Source organism: Canis lupus, chromosome 11 (assembly GCF_003254725.2).
Source record: "Canis lupus dingo isolate Sandy chromosome 11, ASM325472v2, whole genome shotgun sequence".
In the NCBI taxonomy this organism is placed as follows: domain Eukaryota; kingdom Metazoa; phylum Chordata; class Mammalia; order Carnivora; family Canidae; genus Canis; species Canis lupus.
The window spans coordinates 21837546-21850339 of NC_064253.1; the positions used below are offsets into that span (position 1 = coordinate 21837546).

General features: G+C 40.4%; 1 protein-coding gene across 28 annotated transcripts in view; it reads right to left on the reverse strand.

Annotated features, from left to right (window-relative positions):
- CDKL3 (cyclin dependent kinase like 3) overlaps nt 1–12794 on the reverse strand; it is a 108885-nt gene that overhangs the window by 94852 nt on the left and 1239 nt on the right. For 11 of the 28 annotated variants that reach the window (XR_003130236.3, XR_004803945.2, XM_025433221.3 and 8 more), the window contains exons 1-4: nt 11878–12066; nt 11265–11446; nt 5103–5297; nt 2738–2800 (exon numbers count right to left, since the gene is read on the reverse strand). Coding sequence is in view for 22 of the 28 variants with exons in the window: in XM_025433221.3 (XP_025289006.1) it covers nt 2738–2800; nt 5103–5297; nt 11265–11429 (423 nt within the window). In the remaining 6 variants the exon portion in view is untranslated. Of the gene's footprint in view, nt 1–2737; nt 2801–5102; nt 5298–11264; nt 11447–11641; nt 12069–12794 lie in introns of those variants that run through there. The other 17 variants (XR_003130237.3, XM_025433223.3, XM_025433225.3 and 14 more) reach the window with 15 other exon arrangements.

Here is a 12794-nt window from a genome sequence, read left to right on the forward strand (position 1 = left end):
CCAGGCACCCCAAAACATACTAAATAATAGTAAAATATTGACAATAACATTATTCAAATAACAATTTCTTATTTGGAAGGCTATGAGTTTAAAATTCAAAGCAGAGTTAAGGAATTATGGAAAAGTGGCCTAAATTTAGGGAGTACAGGCTTTGTACAGTAGGAAGTGGGATGGAAAAAAAAAGGAGGTGGGTGGGGTAGGAAAGATGAACAATCCTTAGATATTAGAATAATTCATAATTCATAAAGATTACTGAAAGCTGAATAAAATTTAGGAAGCTCCAGAAGGGTAGGAACAAGTCTTTTATTAGGCTGCATCCTCAGCTCCTACTACAATCAATGACTGTTACCAGAAGATGCTCAATGAATAGTTATTGGATAAATGAATGAGGGAATGAATAACTATTTCTTCCCCATAAGTAATCAAATGCTTGCATTTAAAATCTGCTTCCAAAATGGTTTCAAAGAAGCTTATAATATTTTTTTTGTCAGGATTCACAAAACTTTATCCATTTAGAATTAACAAGCTGTTTACCTATCACTTAGGTAAGTTTCACAAGCTTATAGGACTTGGACTATCTTTGAAGAATTATTTTGATTTGTATGAAGTTCAAAACTTTGGGTACAGTATGTTATTTTCTCTGTAAGTAAACAATAAGCAGTCTGAATTATCACAGGAATTCCAAAACTGAGTATTTTTTAATAATTAGCATGGTAAGATTTATTATTTACACAGTTTTGTTTTGTTTTTTTTTTAATTTATTTATGATAGTCACACACACAGAGAGAGAGAGAGAGAGAGAGAGGCAGAGACACAGGCAGAGGGAGAAGCAGGCTCCATGCACCAGGAGCCCAACGTGGGATTCGATCCCAGGTCTCCAGGATCGCGCCCTGGGCCAAAGGCAGGCACCAAACCGCTGCGCCACCCAGGGATCCCTTGTTTTTTTTTTTTTTTTTTTTTAAGATTTTATTTATTTACTCATGAGAGACAGAGAGAGAGAGAGAGAGAGAGAGAAACAAAGACACAGGCTGAGGGAGAAGCAGGCTCCATGCAGGGAGCCCGACGCGGGACTCGATCCCGGGTCTCCAGGATCAGGCCCTGGGCTGAAGGAGGCGCTAAACCACTGAGCCAGCCGGGCTGCCCTATTTACACAGTTTTAATCTGTCAAACCCATTAGCGCTAAAATAATGAACTAAAATTACATGACATCTCACTTGCTAAAGCCAAACACAGTCAACTCTCACTTGCATGTTTGAAAGTGGGAGACCAGCAGTGCATGTCAGCAGAAACAGCATGTAATCTTATGCTACATGGTTTCGATAATTTATAAAATATCTTTTAAAATTTTTTATTGAGGGATGCCTGGGTGGCTCAATGGTTGAGCGTCTGCCTTCAGCTCAGGAGGTGATCCCAGGGCAGCCCGGGATAAAGTCCTTAAAAAAAAAAAAAAAAAAAGGACGTGATCTCAGAGTCCCGGGATCGAGTCCCACTTCGGGCTCCCCACAGGGTGCCTGCTTCTCCTCCCTCTGCCTATGTCTCTGCCTGTCTCTCTCTCTCTCTCTCGTGAATAAATAAAATCTTTAAAAAAATTTTTTATTGTAGTTGATACACAATGTTACATTCGTTTCAGGTGTAAGAGGCTTATGCTATTAACCAGCTCAAAATTTTAAATTTTATTTTTTTAAAAAAGATTTGATTTATTTATTTGAGAGAGAGAGAGAGAGAGAGCTAGAGGGAGGGAGAGAGACTAAGCAGGGGGAACAGGAGCAGGAGAGGGAGAAGCAGACTCCCTGATGAGCAGGGAGCCCAATGCAGGACGTGATCCCAGGACCCTGGGATCATGACCTGAGACAAAAGGAGATGTAACCGACTGAGCCATTCAGGCACACCAAAATTTTAAATTTTAAAAAATGACCAGAATGAGGGCACCTGGGTAGCTCAGTGTTGACCATCTGCCTTTTGGCTCAGGTCGTGATCCTAGAGTCCTGGGAACGAGTCCCACATCGGACTCCCCACAGGGAGCCTGCTTCTCCCTCAGCCTATGTCTGCCTCTCTCTCTCTCATGAAAAAACAAATAAAATCTTAAAAACAAAACAACCAGAATGAAAAAGATAAACTAAATTCCTGTAATTAACTAGTTACTGCAACTGAATAGTAAATTTTTATTTGAGCTGCCTCGAAACATATATAGGAGATATATTTTCATTATTAAATAAAAGAAGGTAGACAAATACTTCTGGAGATAAAAAGCTTTTTCAGGTACCGGGCCATATCTGAATTCAAAAATTCTTATGAAAAGTAACAGGAGTATCCATGGTAGACACTATCTCCGACATTTCAGTTACATAAAAACATTCATCTGAAATTTGAAGATATTAGGAAAATAAAGTTTTCCATTCTTGATTTTTATCAGCGTGAAGGTAACCTTAAATCATCAAGGCTAGAACCCAGATATCCAGACAATAGGCCTAATAATATTTGAACAAGCCACTTCACTCATGGCTGCCTTAATTCTCAGGAGTAACTAACTTGACAATATTCTGTCAGGTGAAGGAACAGGGATAGTTTTACCTTAGGCCCTAGGTGAGACCAAGAGAATAAAAGAATTGATGAGGTTCTACTGTCTAGGCCTTTTTTGCTGCTGCCTCCACAATCCCATGGATATTCTTCCATATTTGGTGCTTAGAACTACCTTTTACTTTCCTTTTTTGTCCCTTGGAGAATGATGCACCCTCACCTCTTCAACCGGAGTCTCTAAGAGGAATATTCCCCAAACTGTATATCCAGTTCTGGCAAATTCCTAGGAAGGCCATGTTAAATAATAAGTCAACCACTATTTTGACTTAGAAATTCTCTCTTAAAATACATCAGTATTTCTAAAAGCAATCTCCCTCGTAAAACCAGTTACTGCCAATGGCACCATAATTCTCCTACACTCAAATCAAACATCTTGTAATTATCTTTGATTTCTCACTTTGCTCACATCCCTTTCCTAGATAACATCCTTAGTCCCCATATCCTATTCTCTTTTGAAGTCTTTCCATCCTCTCCCTTTGCCATCCTTCCTCTTCCTATTTCAAACCCTCACCACTTTATAGCTGGACTGTCACAATAGCCTCTCACCTGATCTGCTTCTGCTCATATTTATGCTCTACGCTTGCCAAAATAAACTTAGGTTTTGTTGTAATCCTGTTAACAGCCAAGTTCAAAACCATCCCGTGGTTTTCCAGTATCATCAGGAAAAAGTCTAAACTCTTCAGCATTTATTTCAAGACTCTGGAAACTTCTCCTCAGGGAATCTGTGCAATCTTATCACCCTTGACTCAGTCTCTGTAAAGCTTACTTACCACCACTCTCTGAAGTCCCCTGCTCAGGCCTGCCGCTATTCTCATGGTGGGACCCCAACTGAATTTATTTCCTTTACTATTCCAGTGAAATTCTAGCTACAGGGCAGCTCAGGTGGCTCAGTGGTTTAGTGCCGGCTTCAGCCCAGGGCATGATCCTGAAGACTCAGGATCAAGTCCCACATTGGACTCCCTGCATGGAGCCTGCTTCTCCCTCTGCCTGTGTCTCTGCCTCTCTCTGAGACTCTCATGAATAAATATAAAATCTTAAAAAAAAAAGAAAAAGAAAAAGAAAAAGAAAAAGAAAGAAAGAGAAATCCTAGCTACAATTCCAATTTCTACTTACTTTAGTTTTACTTCCTCTTTGAAATCCTCTACTCTGAGTAGAGGCAGTACTGGTGTCTCCCTTGATTCAAGAAATACTTTCAAATACTTAAGGCACTATAGGGATACGAATAACACAACTATTCCTGGCTCCCTACCAGCACTACTTATTAAGCACTTAAAATATGCTTGACATGGCACTAAAAACTTTATACCTACCACCTAATTTGATCTTTACAGAAATTCTGTGAAGTACTACATGATTTTATAGATGAGGACAATGAGGCTCAGAGAGGTTAGGTAACTTTCCTGGGACCAGAGGTAATGGGTCTGCTACCTATCATTGTGCACTATTGCAGTGAGCCACGAACTACACAGTTGTGTGATTATCCAGAGAAAAGCTGGTGGGTGAAAACATAGGATAGTCTAATTCCACAGACTATGCTCTTAACTGTTATATTATACTGCCTCCCAATGGATCCAGCCGGCAAGGAAATGACAATCTGAATTTCAGTCACTTTCACCTCATTTTTCAAAACCACAAAATGAGATGCACTATTAGCAAAATAGAAAATTTAAAACCAAGGTATCTTAAAAAGCTTAGGACATGTGGACAGTTATACCTGTTATTTACTAATAAATTTTTTGAGGCTCTTCCTGTTATTTCCTGAATATATATCTAACTTTCCAGAAAATAGAGCTGAAGTTGGGAATGAAATTCCTCCATAAAAGCCTGCTGAGCCTTATTTCGCTTACTAGGCAATGTCAAAGGCAACACTAAAAATCAGAACAGTTGATCTTTACTGTCTTGATTTTTTCATCTTAAACAAGACTCTATACTTCTTAGCTACTTAATTTCTGCTCTTTTCGTAAAGACATCCACATTCATTTGCTGTTTCCCTGTCCTAATTTCCAGTTCCCACCTCCAAACTTCCCCTCATTCTCACCCACAAACATTTTGCTGTACTTTCCCCGCAATAAAAGGTGCCCCAATTGACTGCTGATTCCTCCTTACCAAATTACCATACCTCCTTTAGCATCCCATACTTGGTCTGCCCTATTGTTAGAGTTACAGCTTTATCACTATGTACTTAACATGTTTTGCAATTCTGCAACTATAGCATAGTGACCCCAGTTTCAGGGTGTCAATAATGACTACACAGGAAAATACTTTTAAAACCTTCATTAGGGGCACCTGGGTGGCTCGGTTGGCTCAGGTCATGATCCCCAAGTACCAGGACTGAGCCCCAAGTCAGGCTCCCCCTGCACAGCTGGGAGTCTTCTTCTCCCTCTGCCTCCTCCCCCACGCCCCAACTCATGCTCCCACTCTCTCAAATAAATAAGATCTTAATAAAAATAAAAAATAAAACCTTCATTAAAGGGCACTTATGATTCATACACATTCTATACTTTGGCTTACTCTGAAGCACTCACGTTATTATTGTGAAGATATTCAATTGCTCGAAGGATCTGGAAGAGGTATTTTCTAAGTCGTTTACTCTCTAGTCCATGACAATAATGTTGCAACTCATCTAATATTGTGTGGTCAATAAATTCAAACACCAAATGAATTTTCTTTTTCTGTCTAAAAACTTCAATCAGATTGACCAGGTTTTCATGACGAAATTGCTATTGGTAAAAGAAACAGATTTATGATAAGTTATTTTGTGAACAGTAATTTGTACATATAATACCTATACAATTTTTAAAAGCAGAAATACCCTCAGCCTATTTTACTCCATGCATTTCAATTGAAAACTTTCGACTTATTTGTTTACATTCCTATCTTTTAAAATGCTAAACTAGGGGGATCCCTGGGTGGCGCAGCGGTTTGGCGCCTGCCTTTGGCCCAGGGCGCGATCCCGGAGACCAGGGATCGAGTCCCACATCGGGTTCCCGGTGCATGGAGCCTGCTTCTCCCTCTGCCTGTGTCTCTGCCTCTCTCTCTCTCTCTCTGTGTGACTATCATAAATAAATAAAAATTAAGAAAAAAATAAATAAATAAATAAAATAAAATGCTAAACTAGGGGTGCCTGGCTGGCTCAGTCAGAAGAGCTTACAACCCTTAACCTTGCAGTCGTAAGTTTGAGTCTCATGTTGGGTAGAGATTACTAAAAAAAATAATAAACTTTAAAAATGGTAAAATATTTCATAATTACTATGTATAGAACAAGGGGAGATGTGTTGCCTTACTTCAAGTTGCCATTTGATTATTAAAATAATTTGTGGAGTTAACATAGTATAATGCAACTTGGTATGCTGTAAAGACATCTTTTTTTTTTATTTCTTTATTTGAAAGAGAGAAAGAGAAAATGCACGAGCAGGAGGGACAGGGGCAGCCCTGGTGGCGCAGCGGTTTAGCGCCGCCTGCAACCCAGGGTATGATCCTGGAGACCTGGGATTGAGTCCCACGTCGGGCTCCCTGCATGGAGCCTGTTTCTCCCTCTGCCTGTCTCTGCCTCTGTCTCTCTCTGTGTCTCTCTCAGAGATGAATAAATGAATAATGAATAAATAAATAATATCTTAAAAAAAAAAAAGCAGGAGGGACAGAAGGAGAGGGAAAGAGCGAATCCCAAGCAGGCTCGGCACTGAGCATGGAGCTCCACGTGGAGCTCAATCTCACAACTCTGAGATCAACCTGAGCCAAGAAGACCAAGAGTCAGACCCCTAACTGACTGCATAACTCAGGTGCCTCAAAGACATATCTTTCTATCCTTTAACTCAGTTTATACTTAAATTTAACATTTGAAATTTAAGATGTTCTTGAGATGCCTAAGTGGCTCAGTAGTTGAGCATCTATCTTCAGCTCAGGGCGTGATCCTGGGGTCCTGGGATCAAGTCCTACATCGGGCTCCTCACAGGGAGCCTGCTTCTCCCTCTACCTATGTCTCTGCCTCTCTCTGTGTGTCTCTCATGAATAAATAAATAGAATCTTAAAAAAAAAAAAAGCTTCAAAAGGTCAAAATAGGATTTATCAGCTTAGAAAACAAATGAAATTCAGTATTCTATTCTGCCCACTTTATTTTTTAACACACTAATTTAATTTTTACCAATCTCAAATATTTAACATTTTCAAATTACCAAAAATGTTTATTCATTTGACTAAATATTGAGATATATTTTTAATGTTAGATTCATTACAAAATTATACTTTTTATGAAAAAATATTTGTATTCTAACAGCAAAACATCCATTTTTCTATTTATCTGTACTAACACATAGATCAAAGTTCTTAAAATATGACTAAAAGAAAAACATGCCAGATTCCTTTCCTATTTTTGCTCCCAATTTCTCTGGTTGGCAAGATGCCAGCATGCTGCAGTGACACCATGCTAGCTGCAGCAAAAAACAACTGACTGCTTTTGGACACTACACTACTAATCTTTCAACTAAGGAAAATTACTGGCTCCCTGTCCAGTCTTTTTTAAAAATTTTTTCCAGTCTTTATTTTAAAGGTTAAAGCAAAGAAGAGTTAACGTGAGTTAGTAAGGATTACAGAAGATCCCCCAAAGTAAGGCATCAGGTACTTCCTCAGATTAACCATGAAGGTCCTAGAAATCCTCCATTGCTCCAAACGTTGTTTACTTTTGTTTTCCTTCATTACCAGACAACTTTTCCACAGATATTTTCACTACTCTAACTGTAATCTATTTAATAGAACTCTAGCAGATGAAAATTTAATACAAATGAAGTCATTATGGCAACCTTTTTAGACTAAAAAAAAAAACATTAGGAATCTATTAGAGGTCCCCCTTAGTAACATGTTTATGGATCTATGTCCTCAGGCAAGGGAAACAAAAGCAAAACATAAATTATTGGGACTACACCAAAGTAAAAAGCTTTTGCAAAGCAAAGGAAACCATCAACAAAACAAAAAGGCAACCTACTGAATGGGAAAAGATACTTTAAAATGATGTATCAGCTAAGGGGTTAATATCCAACATATATGAAAAATTTACACAATTCAGCACTAAAAATGATAAACACTGGGATCCCTGGGTGGCGCAGCGGTTTGGCGCCTGCCTTTGGCCCAGGGCGCGATCCTGGAGACCCGGGATCGAATCCCACATCAGGCTCCCGGTGCATGGAGCCTGCTTCTCCCTCTGCCTATGTCTCTGCCTCTCTCTCTCTGTCTCTCTGTGACTATCATAAATAAATAAAAATTAAAAAAAAATGATAAACACTATTGAAAAAAATGGGTCAAGAACCTGGATAGACATTTTTCCAAAGAAGATATACAGATGGCAAACAGATACATAAAAGATGCTCAACATCACTAATCATCAGGGAAATGCAAATCAAAACCACAATGAGATATCACCTCACACCAATCAGAATGGCTAGTACTAAAAAGACAAGAAAAGGGACGCTTGGGTGGCTCAGCAGTTGAGCATCAGCTTTTGGCTCTGGGTGTGATCACAGAGTTCTGAGATCGAGTCCCACATCAGGTTCCCTGCAAAGAGCCTGGTTCTCCCTCTGTCTCTGTCTCTCTGTGTCTCTCATGAATAAATAAAAACAATCTTAAAAAAAATAAAAGACAGAAAAATAACAAGTGTTGGCAAAGATGTGGAGGAAAGGGTACCCTGTCAGGGGAGGGGACTATAAATTAGAGCAGACACTATGGAAAACAGTATGAGGGTTGCTGAAAAAATTAGAAGGAGGGATGCCTGGATAGCTCAGTGGTTGAGCGTCTGCCTTTGGCTCAGGGCGTGATCCCAGGGTCCCGGGATAGAGTCCCACATAAGGCTCCCCAGAGGGAGCCTATGTCTCCCTCTCTGCCTCTCTCTGTGTCTCTCATGAATGGATAAATAGAAATCTTAAAAAAAAAAAAAAATTAGAAGGAGAAATACCATATGATCTAGTCATTCCATTATTGGGTATTTGCCCAGAGAAAGTGAAAACACTAATTCAAAAAGATACATGCACTCTTACATTTACTGCAGTGTTATCTGCATAGCCAATATACAGAAGCAACCTAAGTATCCATCCACAGACAATGAGCAAAGAAAATTTGGTATGTGTATATATTCATACACACACACACACACACACACACACGTGTATACACAATGGAATATTACTCAACCATAAAAAAAAGGATGAGTTATTTTTTTGCCCAGTGTATTTTAAACCGAATGTGGGGCTCAAACAACCCTGAGGTCAGGAGTTGCATGCTCTACTGACTGAGCCAGTCAGGTGCCCCCAAAAGAATGAGATCTTAACATTTGAGACAACATGGATTGACTTAGAAAGTAGTACACTGTGAAATAAGTCAAAGAAAGACAAATATCAGATGATTTCACTTACATGTGGAATCCAAAAAACATAAACGAACACACAAAAATCAAACAGACTCTTAAATACAGAAAACAAACGGGAGGTTGCCAGAGGGGAGGAGGGATGGCAGTGGGTAGGTGAAATAGATAAAAGGGATTAAGAGGTACAAACTTCCAGTGATAAAACTAAAAAGTCACAGAGATGAAAAGTACAGCACAGGGAATATGGTCAATAACATTGTATGGTGACAGATGACCACTACACTCATCATGATGAGCACTCAGTAATGTATAGAAATGTCAAATCATTACTTTGTATACCTGAAATTAATATAACATTGTATTTTAATTCTTCAATTATAAAGAGGTGAATATTACTTTTGTATCACATAAAAATGAAAGAGTATTTGTTTTCTTCACCATGTAAAACATCTAGCCTATGTTGTCAAAATCATAAACCTTAAAGCATGCAGATAAATTCTAATAAATAAAATATGTAGATTTAAGTATTTACTTAATCACTAATTTTGTACCCCAGGGAATGTTAATGCTTCTTTCTTCACACTCCTGAGTTCTTTCCCAAGTTGACATGTCATACCTACACAATATTCTATTTTTCTCCCCATCTCTAAAAGTATACTAGTTAGCTTTACTTAAATGTATTCTTGTCATCTGAAATTCAGCATTTCTAAAACTGAAGTAATTCCCTGACCATTCCTTGTTTGGGTCTTTCATATTTCCATCAGTGAGAACAGTCATTGAACTTCACTAATTCTTTTGTCTCCCTCTTTCTGTCTCCTTCTACATTCTTTCACGTCTTCTTTTGCAATATATTCTATTTTAACTTTGCTTTTCTAACCTTAAATTCAAATTGCTGCAATCCAACAAGGGCTCTCATGATATTTACCAGGATTCTTTTTTTTTTTTTCTTTTAAGATTTTATTTATTTATTCATGAAAGACACAGAGGAGAGACAGAGGCAGAGACAAGGCAGAGGGAGAAGCAGGCTCCATGCAGGGAGCCCGATGTGGGACTCAATCCCAGGACTCCAGGATCATGCCCTGGGCCAAAGGCAGGCGCTAAACCACTGAGTTACCCAGGGATTCCCAGTCACCCAGGGATTACCTACCAGGATTCTTGAATTAAACTTACAAGAGACCTATTTTTACTCTGTGTTCCAATCTTTTTTTTTTTTCCAGTGTTCCAATCTTTTCCAAAAGGTAGTTCTAGATTAGTATGCATAGTTGCTTTATTCTGAATTTAAAACCTTCCATGTCTTACAAAATCAAATTTTGTCCCTTTAAGACAAGACTTTAAGCCCTAAATCTAGGGGCACCTGGATGGCTCAGTGGTTGAGTGTCGGCTTTTGGCTCAGGTTGTGATCTTGGGGTCCTGGGATCGAGTCCCTCATTGGGCTCCCCACAGGGAGCCTGCCTCTCCCTCTGCCTAGGTCACTGCCTCTTTCTGTGTGTCTCTTATGAATAAATAAATAAAATCTTTTACAAAAAAATAAACCCTAACTCTAGTTTACTTCTCTAATCTCACCTCTTTCTACTTCTGTACAAAAACTCTACAGCCCAATGTCTCTGCTCTCTGTCCTCCGTCCTGCTTGAGCATCTCTAAGTTTATATTGTTCCTCTAACCTAGAATACAATGGTTTTTCCCTCCTACCTAAATTGTGCACATCCTTTAAGGCCAAATGCATGTCCCACTTCCTCCAAGAAAATTTCTCTACCCAACTGGACTTTGTTAATCACTTGGCATTTATTATGAGTCACTTTTTATTCAATATTGTTGTCATGTGCCCTCCCATCTTTCTTTTGCCACACTATAATCTCAGCATCTGGCAAAATGCCTTACATGAAGCAGGTATTTTTATTAATAACTATACCTGGATATTTCTGAATAAATATTTCATAATATTTGGCAAAGCTTTTGTTACATTATATATAAGCATAAACATCTTGCATCACTATAAAATTCCAAAATATAGACAATAAGGATACTACACTTTTTTTCCCCCTATTCTGTGTCTTGATACATGTTACCTAAAAGATTCCTCATACAATTTTCTGTTTCAGAGATCCCTGGGTGGCTCAGCGGTTTGGCACCTGCCTTTGGCCCAGGGCGCGATCCTGGAGACCCGGGATCGAGTCCCACGTCGGGCTCCCTGCATGGAGCCTGCTTCTCCCTGTGCCTCTGTCTCTGCCTCTCTCTGTGTGTCTTTCATGAATAAATAAAATCTTTAAAGGAAAAAAAAATTCTGTTCCATTAACAATTGCTCTTTTGACTTACACCAATGAAGGTAAAAAAAGCAAACCTTTAAAAACTTTATTTCTCTTGTTGCAATTTTGTTGACAGATTTCTCCGGTTTCTCGTAAAATATCTTAATGGCCACTATCTGCCCAGTATCCTTATGTTTACACTTCATGACTGTTCCATAACTTCCCTCTCCCACTTTTCCGAGGGTTTCATACATCTCCATTTTCAAGCCCGATTCTTCTTCATAAAAAGAAAGGGAAAAAAAAAAAGTTAGACATTTGTACGTTCATGCGTACAAGCTGGCCAATGCATCTCCACAATAAACCCGTATTTTGACATTTGTGAACGCGAAAACTGTTCTTTTTCCACAGACGGTTGCTCGTCTTGGGGAACTCCGCCCACGAGGCAGGAGGGTGTCTGTGTGGGGCTGCACACCTCACAGCCACGAGGGGGCTTCCTGTTGCCTCAGGCATCCCCGTCCACACGAAGGCTTCAGAGCCCCTCACTACGTGCCACCTGTCCATCAGGAGCGTGGTCCGCACACCTCCTGCCATACCCCAGTCAAAAGCGCGGTTTCCGAAAGGCGGAAGTCACCTACAGCTCTGGCCCCCGGACCCAAGAAAACCTCAGCCCCACCGGCTCCTCAAACCCGACGTCTTATGGTCCCGGACCAGTGTTGCGCTGCGCCCCTTCCCCCGCAGTCGACCTCGTCCGGTCAAGCCGCCGACTTCTCAGCCCATTCTGTAGCCCCGCCGGCCTGGCTCCGCGCAGACCCGGCGGAACAACCCGACACCGAGGCTTCCGAGCTGGCGAGCGCGGCTAGCTTCCGGCAGCCCGCTACCATGGCAACGGCGCCGCAGACCCCCGCGCTCGGGACCTACTGCGCAAGACAGGAACATCCGCCCGGCCCGGCCCGGCCCGACCCGGAAGAGAAAATCATAAAGGGTTGAAAATGAGTTGCCGGTGGGCTTAGGCTCAGGGAAAGCTTTCTGGGGGTCGGGGTGGGGATTATATGGGTTGAGACCAACTCACAAGGTTGGTTTTGAGTTTTGAGCAGAGGTGAGGGGAGGATCCACATTTTACTGCCCCGAGAGTCTGTCTCCTAGAGAAGGGTGGAGGCTTGCTCCCAGGCCAAAGAACAACATGCCGCAGGTGCTGGGTCCTAAAAGGATGGCTTGAGTCGTGAAATAGAGACACATTGTAAAACAAGTCTTCCAAGGAAGTCTTGTGTAATTACGGTCGTCTAAGTTACCTATTTATATTAATATTCCATAGACCTGAGTTCGACCACAGGGGTCGGCATTCATCCTTAAGACGGGGTTAAGACGGTTCTTAATGTTTCTTGAACACTTGCTATATGCTTAGAAATTTTTCGAACTCGTAGTACTCCTTTTTAGAAACGCCCTCCTTGAGAAAACAAATCGACATAAAAGGACACAGCAAAAGGGGGATAAACATTATCTAATTGCTTAAAAACTAGACATGGGGTTCTGCTGGCCTGACAGCCTCCATACACTGTGAGATTCCAGAACAATTACACATTGCTACCTAATGATCCAATAGGGATATTTTTTGAAGATTTTCTTTG